Consider the following 22,943-nt stretch of genomic DNA (forward strand, 5'->3'; position numbering starts at 1 on the left):
TATATAGGGCTTGTTTGTTTATTGTATGACATCACGCCACATCATCAGCTGTGGACTCTGTGATGTCATCGTATCGCATCAGTATATAGGGCTTGTTTGTTTATTGTATGACATCACGCCACATCATCAGCTGTGGACTCTGTGATGTCATCGTATCTCCATATATGGCCATCTCCGTATATGGAGATATAAGTCGTCCATGCCCAAGTATGGGCTGGTGAGGTCAGACTTTGTGTGATGCGTAGGTTATCTCCATATATGGAGATTCAACATTCCAGGCAATGCTCTCTTCCCTGGTGAGAATTGCCCCTTTATATAGGGCTTGTTTGTGTATTGTATGACATCACGCCACATCATCAGCTGTGGACTCTGTGATGTCATCGTATCTCCATATATGGCCATCTCCGTATATGGAGATGTCGTCCATGCCCAAGTATGGGCTGGTGAGGTCAGACTTTGTGTGATACGTAGGTTATCTCCATATATGGAGATTCAACATTCCAGGTGTAACTATGGCTACCCGTATGACGTGAGAGGTGGAGGTTGTGATATTTGTGGAGATAAGCGACCAACGGTCGCTTATCTCCCGATTAGGGAGTCTTACTGGTTTATTTTATACTTTATTAATATATCCATATACATATATGAACTTGTGTAAATCAGAGCCTTCTACCTACGGAGAGTTGCGTCACTCCCGTTCACTTCATGGGGCCAGGTCTTCTACGCACACATCTATTGGCGTATAGTGACAAACGGCGAACCGGAAGTTTACAAAATGCATTGAAGTCTATGAGGTGTAAAGTGACAATGAACCACGTGACCAGCGCTGTTTGTGACCCCGCAGTGGCAGGACTCTCTGATTAGACGACTCTGGTGTAAATCAGAATAAAAGTAATTTTGTTTCTGGGAATGACCATATATGGACTTTTTATTTTATTTGATCCTTTATTAATAACCAGTAAGACTCCCTAATTGGGAGATAAGCGACCGTAGGTCGCTTATCTCCACAAATAGGGCCAAAATCTTCCTGATCCATGTTGATGACATGAGTGTAGACATGCTGTGTAGTGATTTTCGTGATTTTAGGGCAAAATCTGTAGGAGCAGTGTCCAAAAATGTGTTTTTAAAAATCGGCCTGAAGGTGGCGCTATATGGGACAGATTCATGGTGATGGGATGAGTGTAGACATACTGTGTAGCGATTTGCGTGATTTTAGGGCAAAAACTGTAGGAGCAGTGTCCAAAAATGTGTTTTAAAAATCGGCCTGATGGTGGCGCTAGAAGAGGGCCATGTGAGAAATGAGGGGTGGGGTGTCCGCGTTGCCTTGGCGGACGAATAGGTACCGGCCCCGGCTCTCCCGGACCCTCCTAGCCCGAGTTACGGCATTTTATGTGAGCTGCAGTGGAGGGGGTCCTCCACTGGGGGCGCCACCACTTTTGCATCCGTTCTGGAGCAGCAGGAGTCGGTGGTCCCCGGGAATTCCCCGTGAGCAGCCCCTGACATCAGAGATCTTCATATATGGGCATAAAAGGGATACCCATATATGGACTTTTACATTTTAAGTGATATCACCTGTGATGTCACAGTAACAAGGGAACCAACCCATTGCATATGTGTGTGTGTGTGTGTGTGTGTGTGTGTGTGTGTGTGTGTGTGTGTGTGTGTGTGTGTGTGTGTGTGTGTGTGTGCCTGCCCATATGTGTTTGCGTGTGTGTGCAGTACAAGTCTGCCTGAGGCCCTGAGGCTGCACTCTCACTGGAACGCACTAAGTTGTGTGAGAGTTGTGTGGGGGAGGCGGGGGGCAGAGACAGCACAATGCATTCCGGATGGAAGTCTAGTGGTTTGAAGTCTAGTGCGTGTTGTGTGCTTGTTGGATGGTGCTCTGTGCAACCACAGGACTCTCACTAGACTTCAAACCACTAGACTTCCATCCGGAATGCATTGCGCTGTCTCTGCCCCCCGCCTCCCCCACACAACTCTCACACAACTTAGTGCCTGCCTGTGTGTGGAAAGCCTGAGAGAGACAGAGACAGATCCTGATTTGCCAACAACATTTAGCGACCTAATGTTCTTTGAACATGAATAATTATCTTCAATCGATTCCTTTCTACAAGTTTATTTAACTTTTACTACAACACAATGGTTCACATACAGCATAATAATGGGTGTATATATATATACAGAAATATGCACGATGATTCACAAATTCATGATGGACATCACAGCAGAAGCCTACAGAACCAAATCAAACATACATGAATTCCCTTAACAAAGTTAAGCCTAACTTATACTTTATTGTCCAACAGTGTTGCAAGCACTGTTGAGTGACATTGTTGTACGACAAAGTATAAATTAGGCTTTAGCGTCTAACTTCCTCATATTTTACTATATCATGGTATGCTGTTATACTTACAAGATTAACAATATTTATCACACATTTCCAATATGATAAAATCAGACAGTAGATGGCGCTATAGTACACATTTATATATTTTACCCCCACCCACCACACCACCCACCCAAAATATAATTTTTTTACATCTAAAATATGAGGTCAAATAGAGGGTCTGATCTGACTCACAGTAGGGCTGATTGGGTTGTTACTGGGTTATTATTTGACCAGACATGGAGATGTCATGTGCTGGGATGTGGCTTTTATGCAGCTATAAAATGGATTTATACATCTGTAAGAATGCTTTTACAATAATGTTCCTCTATTAGCGTCGCTTCTTATGCTAACCTGATTGTTTACCAACAATCACGTGGTTGTATGTCAACAAGGAAGACATTGTTGGCCCATTGTCATTGTGATTGCAAAGCCCTGAGATGTTCGTTAATGCCAGTGATAACGTTAGACTCAATGGTGCTGACAGATAGCGATGGTAGAACAGGTAGAAAGGGAACAGACGATTGGAAAGGAGACCTCAATCTATTCTCTATATTGCTATAATCTGGAGTGAATTAAGGGTCTTCAGAAGAGTACAATGGATTTGTCAGATAGAAATGAATGAGTGAAAATACCCCTTGGCTGAGAGGCATGATTGTTCCACTTTTCATTTCTACCTGTACAAGAGCTGCACATATCTGAAGTCAGCATGATAACTTCCATTCCAAACAGTGACTCAGCTCTGTCCAAGGAGAATGGCCTTGTTGAGCTTCTTTCCTCTATCCTGATTGGCTGGTCAGGATTTGTTGGAGAGGAGACAGAGCATCAAAGCCTGAGATGGTAACATCGTGCTTTCTCATTGGCTGCTGTCAGCCGAGTTAATGAAAATATACAATATCTGTATTTGACATTAAGTGCCATTAAATCTGTTCCTCCACAATGGTGGTTGTTTCCAGACACTTAAAAGGGTTGGCTGTTCAATTATTTGATGGCTTTGAGCCGTAACATGGTACAATGAATAACATATACAGTATGTATATATGGTGGTTTTAAAGGGTTTTGAGATGTCATTTTGTATCCATGCTAATGATTTGGTTCATTCCAGATTATCAGAGAACAAACTAGAAGAGGTCACAAGTGTTATATTACATTCAGAAACAGCATGCATGGGGGTGACAGCTTTTGAAATAAGGATACGGTTGGAAAATCCTTATTCTCTGTCCTGTCATATTACATGTTTAAATGCATGTATGGCTTGTTTAAAATTGTACTTATAGGCGTCATGAGTGTGGTTTGCCACACAGGTTAATACACTAAGTCCCAGAAATGTTCAAGAATCAAAACTACAGAAAACCCACTGCAGAGACTATGCTTTTGAATCCTCTGAGACTGAGTCTATAGTGCCTCTGGCTTGACAGAGTGTCCATACCAGCATAATTGGCAGAGTTTTGAGGGGGAAACCTGGGCGGGGAGGGCAATCTTTGCCGCTGCACTAGCGACTCCTATATAGGCTGGGGCGGCACATGCCAGCAAACAAAGTAGAGTATTCCTCTACGTTGGAGGCTCCTCACTGGCAGGTAAGCCAGTAGGGATCAAGAGCAGTGATGACACACAAGTGGGGAATGCAGGAATTGGCATAACAACATTAAAATGTATGTTTAAAAAAAAAGGAAAAGTTTTGAAAAGGTTAAATATATTTAAATCTATTTCTGGGGTCAATAATTTACTAAACAGGGGCACCCGCTGGCCTGGTGGTCAAGGCGTGTACCATATACTAGGCTATGATGCCTGCTGGCGTCGCCGGTTCGATTCCCGATCCGGACGACCTTTGCCACATGTCATTCCCCATCTCTCTCCCCATTTCCTGTCAGTCTACTATCCTGTCAAATAAAGGCATAAAAAAGACCAAAAAACAAATCTTTTAAAAAAAAAAGAATTTACTAAACAATGTGAAATGTGATATGATAAATTCCACCCTTCTGGTACTCCATGAACTGTAGCCAAGAACAGCTGCTAAGAGTTACTTGCAGCAACCATTTTACCTAGCCACAAGCAACTTCAACGCTCATCTGCATCTAAGGTAAGTTGCATCAAGCTCCATTGACAGCCCATTCATGAAACAGAAAAGACCTATCTGATTGTATTAAATGACGATAAACCCACCAATATTGCAGCTTTTTCGAAAGCTTTGGTTTGATCCACTTTGTCTGCGCCAAGTCATGTCATGTTATGAGCATGAGCTGTGTTTAAGTTTGGAAGCACTCATTTTAAATCACTCCACCTCCTGTATATGTACAATGTTGAAATAGGTGGTGTACACAGTACACAGGACATTGAGTGATTTACAACAAGTGCTTCCAAAGACAGTTTATTGACAGAAAGTTGCTCATAACAGTCTTGACAGAGACTTGTTGTTTAATTAAATCAGATAGGACTTTTGTGTTTTGTGAATGGGCTGTCAATGGAGCTTGTTGCAATTTAGATGCAGATAGCATCTACTGTAAGTTTCTTGATCCAGGAGTAGGAATTCAATGCAACAGAAAATGTAACCACTGATAAACCACTCTGAAGTGTCCTTACAGTTACGTACGTATCAGTGTCCTCTAGGTGCTGTACACTACAATCTGCACATAGTTAGAATAGTGATTTTAGTATTATAATAAGCAGTATAACTAATAATTACCAGTGTTGATCTAGAGGTAGTAATTACACATGTATTTGTATCGCAGTTGAGTATAATCATGTGTCAGGGAAAGGACACAAGTATGCAGATTTGAATTTCCACCAGGCACAACACCAGCTGATTGCATCAATTAGCACACCTTCATATAATTAGTGTAGCCTATTAGTGAAAAATCATTTGGCGTAGTGTCTGATGGGAATGAAGGCCTGCATACACTAGCCGTCTGTGATACATGACCAGACATCACTATTGGACACATACAGGCCTAATAATTATTGTTATTATGACAATGTTGAACTCTGTTCAACATGGCTGTTGTTTAAGCTCAGTAAGTTGAGCTATTCTCGGTGAGCAACACCGTCAGGCTTAGGACAAATCATGCTTTCAAGTTACAGAAAGCGGATGCAATACAGGGACAGGCCACAGAAATGGCAATGTTGGTGATGGTTGTGGCAGAGATGGGTGATATTATCTGACCTGTACAACGGCATCCAAGAGCTACAACATGACATTATCATCAACATACAAAGGAGGTTTCCCCCAATAAAGACTGCAAACCTGATCTGCGTTTTCCAACAAAGCATTCTAGACTTTTTCTTTTAATTATTATTGTTTCCCTTGTTCTATAGATGTGAAGTTCTTCACATTAAAGTTTGAGAGAGAGAATTATGAGGGCATATTTACAAGAAAAGAGAGTCTCTCCTCCATCTCATCATAAACATATAATTACATTGACAGATGCATTTATTTAGAATGTCATTTTGGAAAACCTTAGATTAAGTTTCATTGTCTTCTGTAATTTATCTTCCTGCCTTTACAACACCAATCACACTAGCATGCCGACATACTGTAGTTCAATCTGCCAGGAGACAATAGTATTGTCGTATTGTCTCTATTGAAGATTCATCATCTTTAATTCAAGATGATGCATAGTGTGAACCATAAGATATGAAATTACCATAAGATGAAATTAACGTTATCTCTATAAAGGGTTTATACAGTACATAGTATATAGACCAAAATCAGGCTAAAATGCTAAATTAATCTATATTTGGGGGAAAGCTAACCCTCTCTCTCCCTATCTCTTTCTCTCTGACAGTGTCTCTGGACAGTTCCCTCTCAGTATACCAGCGCATGGCTAGAATCATGACACATGCAAAGATTTTTAAGTTACAGCCAACTCTCTTAAGTGACACACATGCAGAGAGACTGAGGGTCTTCTGATACAAGCTGGCATAACACAGTATACTCTAGTTAGGACAAGATATCAGGCCATGTGAGAGCCTATGTCAACCTTATGGTGCCCTTATGAAGCTGCGTCAGAGGGGAGGTCTAGAGGGGAAAGGCTGTGCATACACAGAAACAGTTGCTGGTCAAAAAGCCCCTACTGGAATATACAGCAATAGTATTTACAATCTGTGTGTGTGTGTGTGTGTGTGTGTGTGTGTGTGTGTGTGTGTGTGTGTGTGTGTGTGTGTGTGTGTGTGTGTGTGTGTGTGTGTGTGTGTGTGTGTACTAACTATGGGATGGAGAAAAAAAAGCTCTGTTTCAACTCAACAGATTCTGGAAGTGAATTCAGTAAAGGAACAACATTCATGACTGAAATCTATGAGGGAGCTGATTGACTGACTCATTGATTGATTGGGTTGATTGACCGGTTGAGTAGGAGAGTTCTGTAGTAAAATATTTCTGATTGAGCACTATTGAGAAGTCACTTCCTAGATTGGTTGAATTGGAACAGGCCGGGCGCCAAATGGTTACCGTGGGGATATGGGGGTGACTTGAGCTAGATAGAAGACTACATGGCTACATATCTTCATCGCTGTCATCTTCATCATCAGTGATGCAGTGGAAAGGGGCTCAGAGAGAGGCTGCATGCAGACGGATAGTGAGTTCTTGAATCATGGAGGGGAGACAGTGTTTGGTCAACTGTAGAAAGAGAAAAATAAAAACCTGGTAATCAGTATATGAAAGAGAGAAAATGTATTTATGTGTAACAGATAGATGTTATATAAACAAAACAAAAGGATCATGTAAAAACAATAGATTTTGTTTGAAAAGGGGGGGGGAAATTGTTCGCGACATGCGCATGTGAGTTTGTACATGTGTGTTTGTGGGTACGTGTCCACTATGCATCTACGCAGGTGTTTGTGTGTGTCCAGTATTCGTTTGTGTGTGTGTGTGTGTGTGTGTGTGTGTGTGTGTGTGTGTGTGTGTGTGTGTGTGTGTGTGTGTGTGTGTGTGTGTGTGTGTGTGTGTGTGTGTGTGTGTGTGTGTGTGTCCTATTCAGTGTAGTCTGTTTACCATGTTATTAACTTGCAGCGGTCTCCTGCTGAATGATGTAGTGCCGATTTGTATCATCCACTTCACTGCTACAGTGTACTGCATCACTCCTGTAAACACAGAAACTATATTTATAAGAGCACACATCACTACAACTCTAATTCAGAATTACTGTTGTTAGTCCAGTTGTTTGACTACAATGGAAACAATTTGTTACACTGCTGTTCTTTAAGAAAAGGTAAATAAAATATTCAATCAGTCAAAAAACAACAACAACTCAACAGTGTTTGAGTGTTCACTAAATAGGCAAGCTATTTGGAAAAGGCATATACAGACTGTGGCTGTATGCAATTAAAAAGCGAAATTTTCACCTGTTATCGTTGATGTCTCTCGTTTCGCTGACGCTATTTCCTGTAGAAATGGAAAAGAGGTTTGATTGATCAGTTAAGTCTGTTGTTCGATTCATAAATAAATGAACACACACACTCAATTTTGGTATGTGTGTAAATGCATGTGTCTGTGTGTGCATAAATAAAATATAATTTTTTATTGTACTCACTGATCTCACCATTGTCTATGTTGAGTGGGTAAGACTCGAGTATGTCTGTGGGTCTGCTTGCTCTGTAGCCCAGGGCAGTGGACACTCTGTTGAACACACACACACAAAAAAACAGTTAAACGATATCTCTACAAAGTGAAGTCTGCGAGCCAAACCCCATGTGCACAAGCAAGCACATACAAATACATGCATGTTTCCCTGGTTTGGACATACGTGTTGGTCTGGATAGAGTTGGGGTTGGAGGTGGTGCTGGCTGAGTTCTGGCGTGACAGGGCGCTTTGGAACAGGGCGTTGCTGTAGGCGTTGGAGTGCTCGCTGTTGGCACGGATGTACGTGTAGAAGGGGTTGGTGGGAGAGCACACAGGCAGCTGCTTTGGTCTCACTGGCTTGGCTGGGAGAAAACACAGACATGTTGATTTTATTAAAAGGTTCTCAAACCCTCCCATGACTATGAGAACGTACAAATGGAACCAAATGGACCTGTAAGGGTCAACTGGTAAGGGTAATTGGTTCTATTTGGTTCCATAAGATTTAGAGACCTGTAAGGGTCCATTTAGAATCCCGCCAGGGAACCCTGAACCCAGTGGCTAAAAACAAGTTTTCTCTATTATTATTATTATTATTATTATTACCCTGGATGTATTAATAGTAATGACATTGATATACATTTTATTTCCATGAAATAATCTGCAGTACCAATCTGTGCAGCATGGGGGCGCCTGATGCTCTTTGCCCGCATGGCGTCCTTGATACGGTCCACCTCCTGTTGGTAGCGGCGGCGGTCGATCATGGCGCCCTCCTTTGCGTCCCTCAGTGCCGTCTCCAGGGCCTTAACTCTCTCAGCAGTAGACCGAAGCCGTTTCTCCAGCTTTGGAAGCTCACAGCGCAGATCTGCATTGTCACGAACCAACTGAGGATGGGACAACGGAGAGAGAGAGGAAGAGAAAGGAGAATGTGTGCTATATTAATGCTCCTTATGTCTTACCTTAATATGTACATACATACTGTACCAGCTGGATTATAATATGTGTATATAATGTATACGAGTTGATTCTGATACCTTATAAACTTGAACCACTGGATACCCTGCTGTCTTCCACTCTTCTCTTACCTGTTTGTGAACCTTTGTAAGTTGGTCCAAGTTATTCTCAAGAAAGGAAATCTTCTGCTTCTGGGTGCAAGACCCCCCGCTATCATCAGGTTCCATTTCGGAACTCTGCATGGATGGAGGGAGGGTGATGGAGCAAAAGAAAAAGTAAAGAAGGGGAAAAATTAAGTTAATTGATTACCACAAATTCCCACTATAGTGAAAAGGGACTGTACATGTTATCCACATTATCTATATTCTCAAGTACAATTTTGCTGTTCTATTATTGTCATCACTTACTCTTTTAACCCGCGACGTGAGGTCCTGTACAAACAGCTTGCGCAGGTTGTGGAGGGTCTGGAGCTCGCGGGCCTGGAAGACAGACAGACAGACAGACAGACAGACAGACAGACAGACAGACGGACAGACAGACGGACAGACAGACAGACAGACGGACAGACAGACAACCATGGAGGTGGTTAGAAAACCAGAGTATTGAGAGATGATGACATGCAGGGGCGTCACACCAAATTCTGGGGCCTGGGTACAAGGATTCACTGCGGGCCCCCCATGAATGTTAACTATTGAAAAATAGCAGATATACAAGCTCACAGCGCGGCACCGAGTGCCGCGCTGCGAGCTTGTAGATCTGCTATTTTTGAAAAATCGTGAAAATGTGTGCAAGAAACCTATGTCAAGGACCCCCAAGATGATATGTATTTGGCCACGGACCCCGATCTCAAAATATTTAGTTCCAGGGACCCCCCAGAAGCAAAATTTGAGTTAGAAATGTTCGCACATTTTCACAACTTTTTAAAAATAGCAGATCTACAAGCTCGCAGCGCGGCACTCGGTGCCGCGCTGTGAGCTTGTATATCTGCTATTTTTCAATAGATAAAGTTATTAGGGCCCCTCCACCTTGGGCCCCAGTAACTCAGTCCCACTTTCCTACCCCTTGTGACGCCCCTGATGACATGACAAAGAGTAAATGGAGAAAGGAGTTAACTAAGATACATGACAGACACATTGTTTATGTTTTGTATCATAGATCATTTAAATGCTACTCACGACGGTCTCCTCCAGACCCTTGAGGTCCTGTTTAGTCTGCTCGTGGCGTTCATGCAGAAATCTGAGAAGAACAAGGAATCACAACATCATCATCAACCCTTCCTTTAACTCCATATAGGGCTGTCACAATTATTACATAATCGTCTAATCGTGATTATTTGACATTATCGCAATTATTTTGTCATAATCGTCATAATCGTGAATGTTGAAAAATGTCAGAAATAATGGAAATAGCAGATCTACAAGCTCACAACGCGTCGCATCGCGACGCGTTGTGAGCTTGTAGATCGGCTATTTCCACTATCAATGTTATTTTTTAAGTAGTAAGTTGTCAAATATGTCAGTAATTTCTTTGTATATTTAGGTTATGTGTCATATCTACCATGTACAACTTCAAAGCCTAAAAGCCAAACAGAAATGTAATTATCAACGACAAAAACACAATTCAATCGCTAATCGCCAATTATTTGAGTGACAATTAATCGTCATGTAAAATGTCATATCGTGACAGCCCTAACTCCATACCACATTTTGTATCTCCATTCATTTACTAGCAAGTGCTTTCAATCCACTTCTCAACCTCACAAAACAAACAACATTTCATCAAAAGGATAACATATTCCATACCTACACTATTTTCCCTATTTTGGACCACAACAAGTCTAGATATTTTCCATTTGCTGTTCACGAGTACCCCACCCAGTCATCAATAACCTCTTTGAATGACAGACAAAATGGTACGCTGAGAAAAGTGTTTCAACTGCAACTTAAACATGTCTCTGTGTAACAATGTGCTGATGTTCCCCTTCAAAGAGAGAAAAGCAGGTTGTCATTTAGACTTACGACAGCTCTTCCAGACGCTCACTCTTGGTGCTGTCCTGACTCTTCAAACGGTCAAAGTCAGCGCGAACCTGTGCCAACTCCAGCTCCAACTTGGAGTTACGACTGGAGACAGAGAAAACAGGACAAAATGTTTAACCACCTGCCTTGACAAAGGTGATCATGAAATGATTGTGACAGTAGGAGTGATATAGGCTATACTGTGCATAGATAAGTCACAAAAAAAAGTATCTATGTAATGTTTCTATGCCTGCATATAAATCATAATGCATAAAAAAAGAAAAACACATCAACAAGCAATGCTATTGTAATGACAAATAATAAGTCTAATAATTAAATGAAGTAAGTAAACTATCTATATAATTGATGTATAGCCTATTAATGCTACTGACTCAGTGAGCTCATCAATGAGCCTCTGCTTCTCGTTGATCTCATCCCGCAGGCGGGCCAGCTGCTTGTGGTGGAGACCACGGTTAGACTCCCCCTGCTGGCGGGAGGCCTTCTGTGCGACAGAATGTGAATGGGAGGAATTTACCACATGTTGTTGTTGTTAATTTGTTATATAAAATGAAATATAATTTTTTGTAACACAATATTGATTATTAAACAATCACAGTTTGGCAAATACAAGTCTGGACTATTTAAAAATAGTATTTCATAGTATAATTAGTATTGTAGACCATGAACCAAATTTGTATAGCTAAACACCTTCATGTTTATGTTTATGAGGAGCTTCATATGCACGTTACCTTGGTATTTCCATCTTCAATCTCACCCTTCTCTCCCTCTTCCAGCTGTGAGTTATCTGGAAGTCAAAGAAAAAGGTTCAAAGTACAGATAAATGTACTCTCACTCCAACGTCGTCATATACTGACGCTTGTTTGATGTTTAGTGTCGATGCAGACGAGAACGGTAACACGTTTCGTGGACCTGGACAGATCATTTAGGCTACAATTCTCTGCCTATTGGGCCATCAGTAGCCTTGTGGTTAGAGTGTCCGCCATAAGATTGAGAGGTCGTGGTTCAATCCTCCGGCCAGGTCATACTATAAGAATGGAACTCAATGCCTCCCTGCTTGGCACTCAGCATCAAGGGTTGGATTGGGGTAAGTCCCTGAGTCATGTCCAGGGGTGATGTAGGGGTGCTATATCAAACTGCCTCGAAAGGCTGGGCCACATGGCTCAGCAAGGCTTATTCTCTGCCTACTGGAACACAATTTGAACTGTACTGAGTCGACAGAAGCAGACATCACACTACTTGTTGTGGGCATTTGCTTGAGTGCTTCTTGTGAGAAGGAATGCCTGAGTGACGAGTACTCAACAATCAATCAATGTGTTCACAGATATGACTGTGTGTGATTGGACAATTACCACCCTCTGCGGCTCTTAGTGAAAGGAAGATTTACTTGATTAATCCCCAATCTTTTATCTCTGTGTGTGTGTGTGTGTGTGTGTGTGTGTGTGTGTGTGTGTGTGTGTGTGTGTGTGTGTGTGTGTGTGCGTGCGTGCGTGCGTGCGTGCGTGCGTGCGTGCGTGCGTGCGTGCGTGCGTGCGTGTTACCAGGGTCTTGCAGTTTGGCCAGCTCCTCGCTGAGGGAGTCATGGCTCTCCTCCAGCATCCTCTTCTTCTGCTCCACACTCTGCATGTACTCCGTCAGAGAACGGATCTTAGCCTCATGCTGTAGGCATAAGGATACAGATACACACACACAGAGTATACCATTGTTTTAGGCCTGAACGCAAATCTGTCACTTTAGTCACTTTAGATTTGAACCACTTTAACCATTATTTTATTCTTTAACTTTTAAAAAATAGCAGATATACAAGCTATACAATGCAAGCTTATAGAGCTGATAGTCTTTGAATATTTTTGACCCGATTCTATAAGGACCCCCAAAATTACATGAATTTGGCCGCGGACCCCCATCTCAAAATATATTGTTCCAGGGACCAGCCAGAAGCAAATATTTGAGTTACAAATGTTTGCTTTTAGAAAGATATATTCAAAGACTTGCAATAAAAATCTAGATTTCTCAAAAATAGCAGATCTACAAGCTCGCAGAGCAGCACTCTGTGCCGCGCTGTGAGCTTGTATATCTGCTATTTTTCAATAGTTAAAGCATTTAATAATTCTAGGCCTAAATGGGTTAAAGGCAGTCCTATCTGTACTTCATCCATCCATCCATCCATCTATCTCGCTCTCACCTCAGAGGTGATGAACTAGGAACAGTTTTCCATATTTATTTTTCCTTCCATCCATGCCTCTGTCTACCCTCTATCTATCCTCCATTCCTACCTCCCTCACCTGGGAGATGAGGAGCTGGCAGGAGGACAGCTCCCTGCCAGTCTCCTCCATCTTGCGGTGACACTCCAGCTGCAGGTTCTCCAGCTGACGACACCGCTTCACCATGCTCTTCACCTCCGACTTGATCTTACTGATGTAGAGACGAGCCACGGTGAACTCCTCCTCGATCGCACCGCTGATCTCCACCGGCTTGGGGAGACAAGGAGAGGAAGAATTAACAGTATTGTTATCCCTTTGGGGGAAGGGTAAAACACAATGTACAGATAAAATAATAGCAGAATGACATGCACTGCTGAATGGCTCAGAGGTGTGGGAGAGCAGAGAGGAAGATGGTACCACACAGTAACATCATCACTGTTCCTTTAACTCAGAGAGAGTGAAAATGGAGTACGATTGTTGGTTATCTATAGCACATGTTTAAACTAGGGCTACAAATTGAAAACAGAATAAACCGATGGACTAATCACACTGGAGTCGTCCACCAAAGGGATAACAAAATAGACAACTGGAGACTAAATGTAGGAGAAAATAAGTAGCAAAACTACTGCAAAACTACTGTCAATTATACTGTCAAATTGAAAAGCTGGCCAGTACATAGACATACTGTGTTAATACTTACCAGCTTGATCTCTCCGTTGCCCACAATGGTGCTGAACTCACTCAGGTCCCTCATCAGGCCATTGAGGACATCAGCGATGCGCTTCCTCTGCTGCCCGCTAACTTCCTGCATGTGGGATAGTTCTGCCTCCAGCTCCATCAAACTGGCCTGTCACAGAGGAGAAAATAAAGAGAGAGAGACATTCAGTGATGATGGATAAAGAAAATTATACATTTCGACAATATTTATTAATTTTCTTGATCATTAATTCTGCATTCTGTAAGTTACAGTGTATGTGTCCGTTGTCTCCCTCTCTGATCTACCTCAGGGGTAATTGCAATGAAAATGCACACTGCAATAAAGATGGTGCTGTAATCCGTTCGCTGTCTGCTTCAAATAACTTTGCTGTGTCTCCAGTAGGTGTCCTACCCAACGCCAGGGTCTGAATGATTCAATGCAAGAGCAAGGAGACCACCTGCTACAACCACTGCAGATGACATGCTAGATGTACTGTATCAAATGCCCCTACAAGGCAAGGATGCCTGCCGTAGTATCAAGGGCAAGACCACCAGGTTTATGAACAGCTATCCCCTGGCTACCATGTAAGAATATCATTTTTTACGGTATTAAAATAAGTCCTGGATAGTAGCTGTAAGGCACAGAGATGCCCCCATAATCCCCCTCTGCTTTACTTATACATATATCCTGTATTAATACTGCTATATTCTTTGTAATGTTCTGATGGAAAGAACATTTTATTTCCGATTCAGCAATTCCATTTCAGCTCAATAACAGATGTTTGCTGCATTTATGACGCAAGAAACTACATAATATTGTTTTCTTCAAACAATCTCACACAGCCTTATGGGTCGTTCTTTACACACTCAGAGTTAAATTGGCACTCCGGTCGTGGACCCACCATTTTCTGGGCGAGTTGGTCGGCCAGAAGCTGGTTCTGGACACCTTTCTCCTCCACCTCCTGACTCTTTTGGTCGTAGTTGATGGCCAGCTCCTCCAGAGCCTGCAGCACCTCCTTCACCTCCGCCTTTGCACAGTCACTCTCCACCTGCAGGCGGCCCAGCTCCGCCTGCACCTTGTCCCCATCGCCACGGGAGGAGGCCAGCAGCTGCAAGGAACCAGGGTGGGGAAGAAGTCAGGAAGGAAGGAAGAAAACAAGTGTTAGAGAAGGAAGAAAGTGGGAGAGGAGCAGAGAAAGAGAGAGAAAGACAAAACAAGTTTAACCACTTAAAAAATCATAGGCTCACTCCACGGGCTTAAATTCTTGGTCCTCTCCTTTTTTTGCCTCTACATCAAATATCCCCAAATACAGCCTATCTACCGGTACAACCTCACAACGGGTTGCGTTGCAACAGGTTGTGAGCTTGTAGAACAGATATTTTCGGCGAAGATTTATCTATTTTCGTCAAATGTTTGCCTTTTATGGCATGCCCAGAATAGGGATGCTAGGTCACTAGGTGGTTAAGAAACAAATAAGAAGAACGAAATGAATCATTAAAGGTCTTGTGCATGCATGCGTGCGTGAATGGACAGACACACACACATTTAGACCCACACAGCTTATATTTAGCATTGCCCTGGCAACAGTCATTCTCACGCTGCTGCTATGACAACTCAGTGATCTGATTTGATTAGATGTCTGTCTGACTAACAAAACAGAAGAACAGAACATGACTCATGACTCAACAAATTTACAGAGAAAATAAAACAATATAATTGAAGACATTAATCTTGAACAGCTGTGTAGGAGGTGTGTGTGTGTGTGTGTGTGTGTGTGTGTGTGTGTGTGTGTGTGTGTGTGTGTGTGTGTGTGTGTGTGTGTGTGTGTGTGTGTGTGTGTGTGTGTGTGTGCATCCCACCTCATCCTGATCCAACATCTGTTCCTTCAGTTTCTCCACCAGTTGGCACTGCAGATTGATCTCATCATCCTGTGCAGAGACAATGCAATGAAATTACATAACGTGAAGTTGATTCTTTATTTACACACTCTGAAATTGGCTCCTATATTCGGCCGAAAGAAACGCAGCAGTGTGCAAAGACCCTAAGAACTTCTGTTTTACAAGTTAAAAACTTTCAGATGGAAAGGGTGTTCGTCTATGACAAGGCCATGCAGGACAGTGCTTATGCAATGGTGTGTTTGCACTGTTTCGTGTGTGTGAGTGTGTGTGTGTGTGTGTGTGTGTGTGTGTGTGTGTGTGTGTGTGTGTGTGTGTGTGTGTGTGTGTGTGTGTGTGTGTGTGTGTGTGTGTGTGTGTGTGACCTTGTCATCCAGCTGCTTGTAGAGTTTGCGTATCTCCTCCTCGTACTTCTGGCGTTCCTCCTCAGAGATGCGCACCACGATGGAGGAGGTGTCGTTGTCCAGAATGGGTCGGTCCTCAGTAGACTCCATCCGGGTCACTATCTCACCCGGAACGGTCCGCTCGGTCTCAGGAACATTCTCTCCTGAATGAATAGGAGGGGGGGGTGTAGATAAGGTTAGAGCAGTGACTAGCATACAGTATTTCAACCAATCATCAAGGACCAAATAATACCATACAGTATACACCATAATATTCATGTACTACAGTAATATTGAACATTATTTTATGTATTTTTTCATTTTTTTTTATCCCACAATTGTGTAACCCATCACTTCACCCAGTGCCAATTGCCTAAGCTGTAATCCTGGGCGTGCTCTCTCTCAATAATATTGAACATTAATGATCTTAAATCCGGATTAATACTTATGTTACGTAGTCCAGCACCAAAAATAGCCATTTCGCTGTGATGCGTTGTGAGCTAGTACATTTGCTATTTTTAGTGTGTGACAACGCACGCAACTAAGTATATCAAGCTCTTTACAGTCAATATCTAATTTCAAGGTTGTGTATGTGTACACTCTATTGCTAAGCCTATTGAAAAGAAAATTGTCACATTTGATGGACTTAATAATTAACAAAGGTACAATATATATTTTAAAACATTTTCCTATTGACCACCTGTAATTATGCCATGTACCACTAGTGATCTGTGGACCACTGGTTGAGAAACAGTGGGTTAGGGGGGTGGAGAGATGGAAGAAGATAGAGAGGACGACCAGAGAGAGAACAGAGAGAAGGATAGAGAAATAGAGAGAGGGAAGGGGAGATTTAAGGACAATAAGCTAGAGATGAGGGAAAGATAGAGAGAGTGGAGGGAAATTAAAATAGAGATAGAGGAAACGGTGGATGGGAAAGGGAGTGAGATGCAGAATGGAAGGAGAGATAGAGGGAGAAAGACGTGGGGAGATGGAGATGATATGGAGGGAGAGAGAGGAAGAGACTTGGAGAGAGAGAGCAGTCAGTAGAGGAAGGCAATTATTGCAATTGCTGTCCTTACTGAATGTTCACCTTAGCAATGTCATGTTAATAGCACTGCAAAAAGATCTATGTGTGTGTGTGCGTGCGTGCGTGCGTGCGTGCGTGCGTGTGTGTGTGTGTGTGTGTGTGTGTGTGTGTCTGCGCTCGTGCGTGCGTGCGTGCATGCGAGGGAGAGAGAGCATGACTGAGAGAGATAGAGCATGACTGAGAGCGCATACAAGTGAGTGAGAGCACAAAGAGAGAGGAGAGTGGGGAAAACACTGCAGTGATGCAGCAAGGTCATGCCTACTGATGCAGACAGAGAAGCAAAACTATTTCTCAAAGGAATATATCTCTGCTTTTTCCCAAGTGAATTTCCTGTGTTGTGTTGACTGGATTCTGTTGTTAGTGATGAGTGATCTCACTGTTCCTGAACGCCAGCAAGCATCATGAAAAATTACTGAATTTCTGAAGTGTAAACAGTGTCCCTGTGAATTTACTGTGCAGTAGGCCCTACTTGGTGTATCCTGTGTTTCTTAAACTGATTTGGAAAGAAAACATATCATTCCTCTAGTGGGGGAGACTGCGGCAGTTAAGTTAACTGCTTGAGCAAATATATGGTGGCAGTGGCTCAGTGGTAGAGGTTCCAAGTTTGATCCCGGGCTCCTTATGCTGTGGGGTTCTGTCCAGCGTAATGATGCTATTTAGAGGACTGTATAATTTTAGCACTATGTGTCTGTGCGCTATTAGTCATGGGTGTGCTTTGGGCATTACATTGCCATCATGCACATTTAAAGGGCAAATTCATCTCTGGGACAACCAGATCTTATTTTATTGTTGTTTGGGACAAGATCAACACAATCCTGAGTTATTTTTTGTGTTCAGATATTTTGAGATATTTTAGTATTTCAGCATGAATGATGATGCATTTTGCATCATTATGATGCTGCATGATGCGTCATTTTGATGCAAAATGCATCATCATTCATGCTTAAATACTAAAATATCTCAAAACAAAGACATAAAAAAAAGAAATCAGGATTGTGTTGATCTTGTCCCAAACAACAATAAAATAAGATCTGGTTGTCCCAGAGGTGAACTTGCCCTTTAAGAACCAGGTTGTGCCCGGCATGAGGCGTAGTCCTATTTGTGTTGGAGATAAGAATGCTTTTCCAGCGGCAAAACCAATGTCCTTGTTCATGAAATGAAAGCACACAAAAATAAATTAATCTACGGTAGCATCATATAATGTGATGGCGTCAGGAGACGTGGGGAAACAAAATCTCTCTGCTCACCGAAACATATGAAACGAGAGTGTCCAAACACTGTGCATGGCTGTCACTGCGGTCAGAACCACTGTAGCCTAATTACTCATGGCCAACAGATATCTGTGATATCTTGACATATCAACTTAATATTCACATGCTCATTCTCAGTTATTAATATTAAAGCGTGCAAGACAATGCCAGTGCAATTGCAACTGCGCAACCTCGAAATATCGATGTGAATAACGTCAGAGACAGATAAAGGATGGCACAATGACGCTATGAATTCACAACATCTCTTTCCCTTGTTTATACACTCTCACTCTACCTCTATCCACTTCTTTACACCTGTAGACCTGTGATGGGAAAAATACCACACAAAGTCTGCACATTCCCCATTGCACATTCCCTGTTGCTGCTATTTTGTTTCTTATCTCCTATGCTTCTTATTTTACATTTTGCTCTTTGATGCTTGTACTTGTAAGAGTGAATGACACTAAAAACCCTTTTGATTGCATTGGATATATTTGCAATACAGTGGTACATGCTGGATTTGTTCTGTAATAAATAGAATCATTCAGTTGAATTGTACGGTTTGTGTCTTTTAAAAAAGTCAAATATTTCTCTCTATCTCTCCCCTGCTCCCTCTCCCTCTCCCTCTCTCTCCTATGTTCTCACCGTTCCTCCAGCGGTTCAGCTCCGTCTCCAACCTGGTGATGGTATCCTTCAGAGTCTTGTTCTTCTCCTTCTCTTTCTCATACTTCCTCTTCCACTGCTCTGCGGTCAGCTCCAGGTTGATGGAGGCAGTGTTCCTGATGGTCTTAGCACTGTGTGCAAAAGTGAAAATAAAGAAAAGCAAAGAGGAGAAAAGAGAGTCAAAGAAGGAGAGTTCAAATATTGTTTCTCTAAGGTTAAAAACAATGTTTTCTTTTCTTTTCGTCTTACTGGTTATGGCCATTTAGACATGATCCATGTTTCAAACGCACGTCTGTGGTGCTTACTTTACAATTTTAATGAATAATTCTCTTTGGTTGGTTCATCCAATGTTCCCCTTGTATTTTTTTAAGTACACAATTTCAAATATTCCCAGCAAGCACGGTCAGGACCTGGACCATTCAGTGATGTCTCGATTGGGGCCAGATCAAGTCAAACCACATAGTCAGATCTGGCCTAGAATATCACCAGATTTCAACCAACATAAATCCTGCCCACGAAAACGGACATCCTGGATTAATCAGAGAGGGTCCGATCGAGGCCAGATAAATATCATAACTAGTGAGATATGTCCCAGAATATAAGATTACATGCTCATATTTCAACTAACATTACAAACAATAACAATAATCCTATAGTCCATATGACGTCCTGGTAATGACTTCATTTGGCTTGCAGGGTTAGCTGACCCAGTGAAAAGAGATTGTGTCCTTGACATAAATACAGTATGCTGATAATTATGTTGATTAATCTACACTACAGTGGAACTTGGCAGAACAGTCACTCAGCAGACAAGGACAACAGCCTCTGCCACATGCTGACTGTGCTCGACCAGCATTTTTTAGACCTTACGGTTCCATTTTACACTAATTTAACACTCAGGATTTTACAGTGTAGACAGGACCCTGAAATTAGTTTACAGTCCTGCTTTTGAGGTATCCCCGCATGACCCAGAACAAGAATAACGTCATTGTCCCCTAAGATCCCATGATTGTAGGTAGAATCACAGTCTGAGCTGATGTGCTGCACTGGCGTTTTAAAGCCAGAAGACTCATTGATCTCTGATTGTTTTGAAGCTGTTTGGCTTCTGAACTGCTGAGTGGGCTGTTTGCAGCCACGAAGGGCCAGTCATCCCATTAGTCTGTTTTGGTTGAGGGAGGCTGATGGTTAAGGTCACTGGGTGAGATCCTGCAGTCTAAGCACACAGCACAATCCTGAGTGTTCCAGGTCCATTTTTACACTCTCAGCCCGCTGGACTCGAATACATAATCAAATTTGATTTGGAGCATAGCCTAACAGGGTCTATAGATTCCATACTGTATGTCTCCTCCTCCTTCCAGTGGTGTATGGTACATACATACCGTTGTCCAAACATGAGAGTAGACTTGGTCTCTGCATCGTTGTAGCTGGAGGGAGAGCAGCAAATAAACATGGTGGTGCGACAGTTCCCACCCAGAGAATCCTGCAGGATGCGGGTCATCTTGCTGTCTCGGTACGGAACATGGGTTTTCTGTAAGGGGTGAGAGAGGGGTATAGGGTGAAAGAGGATTACATTGGGAACATTGTAAGGAGAGCGGAGAGAGCAAGAATAGAAAATTATGAGAAATCACAGTTAAATGAAACCCTGGAGGCGTATTTGATTTTACCAGCAATTCTTGCTGAGACAGCAATTCTTTTAACTAAAGATTATGTATTGCAGCATTTTATAACATAAAGGCCTCTCTGCAAAAAAACTGATTGAATGTGCTGCACCCCACCAATCGTACAGTTGGCAAAGATGCACAGGGACTGTTGAGTGGGCAGAAATGAAAGATGGGCTGGCATCAACAGTCATTAGGAGAATGGAATTCATTACAGCAGGACCGGACAGACAAGTGAACATGGGTAAATTGTAAGTGGGGAAACAGCAGACAGGGACTGATTTTAACCACATGAAACCTACCATACCTACTCATTGGGCGAAAATAGCAGATCATGACATACTGTATGTGTGTAACTGTTTATGTCTTGACTGGACTACACTGCGTTACCACTCATAGCTAGTAGTAATGTGTCTCACCGTTCCCTCTGCCAGGGCAGAGATGACGTTACCCAGAGCAGACAAAGACTTGTTGATGTTCTTGGCTTCATCCAGGACAGCTCCTGCAGCACCAGTCTTACTGACCTGGAAAAGGGAGAGAGAATGAGGTGAGAGACAACATTCACAGCAAAAACACACGTTTTTGGTTTACAGCAGGTTATCAGAATAAAATGGTCCTCTGACACAGTTCCATACCTTCTCGCTGCCAGCCAGATCCACCAGGTAGAGTTTTCCACACAGTTTCTGCTCCGTCTCCACGTGCTCCTGCTTGATGTTGATCAGGAAGATACTGTGACTGCGAGAGCTGTGCTCGTTCATGTCTGCACAAGGACAGAGGAGGGTCAACGATCAGGCCATGAAAGAAATGATCAAGAGGATTCCCTAAATGCAGTGGTGGGAGAGGTACGCAATGCAACGAATTGTGAGCTTGTAGATCGGCTAATTTCAAACGGATGAAATGTTTAAAGGGATGAAGTGGGTAATGTATGTTTTGTAATAATAATCAAAAGTAACTTTTAACTATTGGAGTAAAAGTATAATGTTTGCTTCTGAGATGTAATTCAAATCAATTCAGATCAGAAATGCAGAAAACTATGTTGAAACAATGGCATCCAGGTGGTGCAGGGGTGCAAGTCCGATCTCTGTCGTTGCATTATCGACTCCTACAGGGTGCCTATTCAGCAGGGAGCGGAACTGAGTAAGATAGCATGTTCCTAAACTCTCCCTGAGAAACTGTCAGATGATCGAAAATACCAGCCATAACAGTACTGCAGTAAAACATGACAAATGGAATATATCTATAATAATAATATTCTGAGGCAACAGAGATCTCATCCAGAACAGAAGCCGAAAGATTCGTCAAATGACAAATTCCACTTAGATAAAAGTGAAGCTCTTCGCATGCACATACAAAGAGTTAACCGGTTGGTTGTACTCTATAATGTACACAATACAAGAAATAAAAGTGGAATGCACAGTTATTATCAGACAATTGTGTTTAACACTTATATGTCTTAAAAATACAGATCATGAGGTTTCATTATAGAAAACTGACAAGCATTAATGTGCTGTACATATTTTCCATATTCTTCTTTGAAAAACAAAACATACAATACAAAATGGAAAACTAAAAGAAACCAGAAGAGAGACAATATATTAACTAATTTCACCATATAGAACTATACATCATAGGAGTTATGAAACCCCCTCACCCAATTTTGACCTCCCCAGACAGGCGATTTAAGTTTCTCTGTATCATATCTGAGGAAACCAGTTCAATGGCTGCAGAGCTGAGAACATTTCAGTCTGCTCTCACAAAACTGTGTTGCTGCAACACAGTGAGTCAGCAGGCAGACATAGAGCATCCTCGACTACAACTGGAAATGCAGTTCGCTTCTGTTTTTATCTTGTGCAAGTAAACAAAACTAATGCTGAAATCACCCTTTTGCTGCTTTCTGAAGGTGGGGGATCAAATATCATATGCTTTCTTTTTTTCTGTACTGATGTTATTTTTATGTTTTGTTTATGTATTGGTATGGGGGGGGGGGGGGGGGGGGGGCGGTTCAATAGTTTTCATTTCTGCTCAACAGAGCAGCTCCGAATGTAATCTGCTATGCAAGTATTTGCATTGTTATAGCTGATTGTATTAAGGGTTATTTTGCTCAAAGAACATTTTCCTCATGGTGAAAGATTTTTAGTATAAGACTTCATGTGGTCCATATATGTGGAACAGGGTTCTGACC

General features: G+C 42.2%; 1 protein-coding gene across 1 annotated transcript in view; it reads right to left on the reverse strand.

Moving 5' to 3' along the window:
• Positions 1–7,380: 7,380 nt before the first annotated feature.
• kif5aa (kinesin family member 5A, a) overlaps positions 7,381–22,943 on the reverse strand; it is a gene marked incomplete at both ends in the record, with an annotated part of 24,745 nt that continues 9,182 nt past the window's right edge. The window contains 21 exons of the mRNA XM_080733481.1: positions 7,381–7,462; positions 7,724–7,763; positions 7,921–7,997; positions 8,125–8,302; positions 8,608–8,821; positions 9,023–9,127; positions 9,299–9,370; positions 10,067–10,127; positions 10,910–11,011; positions 11,299–11,408; positions 11,656–11,711; positions 12,466–12,583; positions 13,210–13,398; positions 13,829–13,975; positions 14,727–14,933; positions 15,685–15,753; positions 16,086–16,267; positions 19,086–19,234; positions 20,483–20,631; positions 21,181–21,285; positions 21,397–21,521. Of these exons, the coding sequence (XP_080589607.1) occupies positions 7,381–7,462; positions 7,724–7,763; positions 7,921–7,997; positions 8,125–8,302; positions 8,608–8,821; positions 9,023–9,127; positions 9,299–9,370; positions 10,067–10,127; positions 10,910–11,011; positions 11,299–11,408; positions 11,656–11,711; positions 12,466–12,583; positions 13,210–13,398; positions 13,829–13,975; positions 14,727–14,933; positions 15,685–15,753; positions 16,086–16,267; positions 19,086–19,234; positions 20,483–20,631; positions 21,181–21,285; positions 21,397–21,521 (2,537 nt within the window). The remainder of the gene's footprint in view (positions 7,463–7,723; positions 7,764–7,920; positions 7,998–8,124; positions 8,303–8,607; positions 8,822–9,022; positions 9,128–9,298; positions 9,371–10,066; positions 10,128–10,909; positions 11,012–11,298; positions 11,409–11,655; positions 11,712–12,465; positions 12,584–13,209; positions 13,399–13,828; positions 13,976–14,726; positions 14,934–15,684; positions 15,754–16,085; positions 16,268–19,085; positions 19,235–20,482; positions 20,632–21,180; positions 21,286–21,396; positions 21,522–22,943) is intronic.

This window comes from Nannobrachium achirus (genome assembly GCF_963921795.1).
Source record: "Nannobrachium achirus genome assembly, chromosome: 9".
In the NCBI taxonomy this organism is placed as follows: Eukaryota; Metazoa; Chordata; class Actinopteri; order Myctophiformes; family Myctophidae; genus Nannobrachium; species Nannobrachium achirus.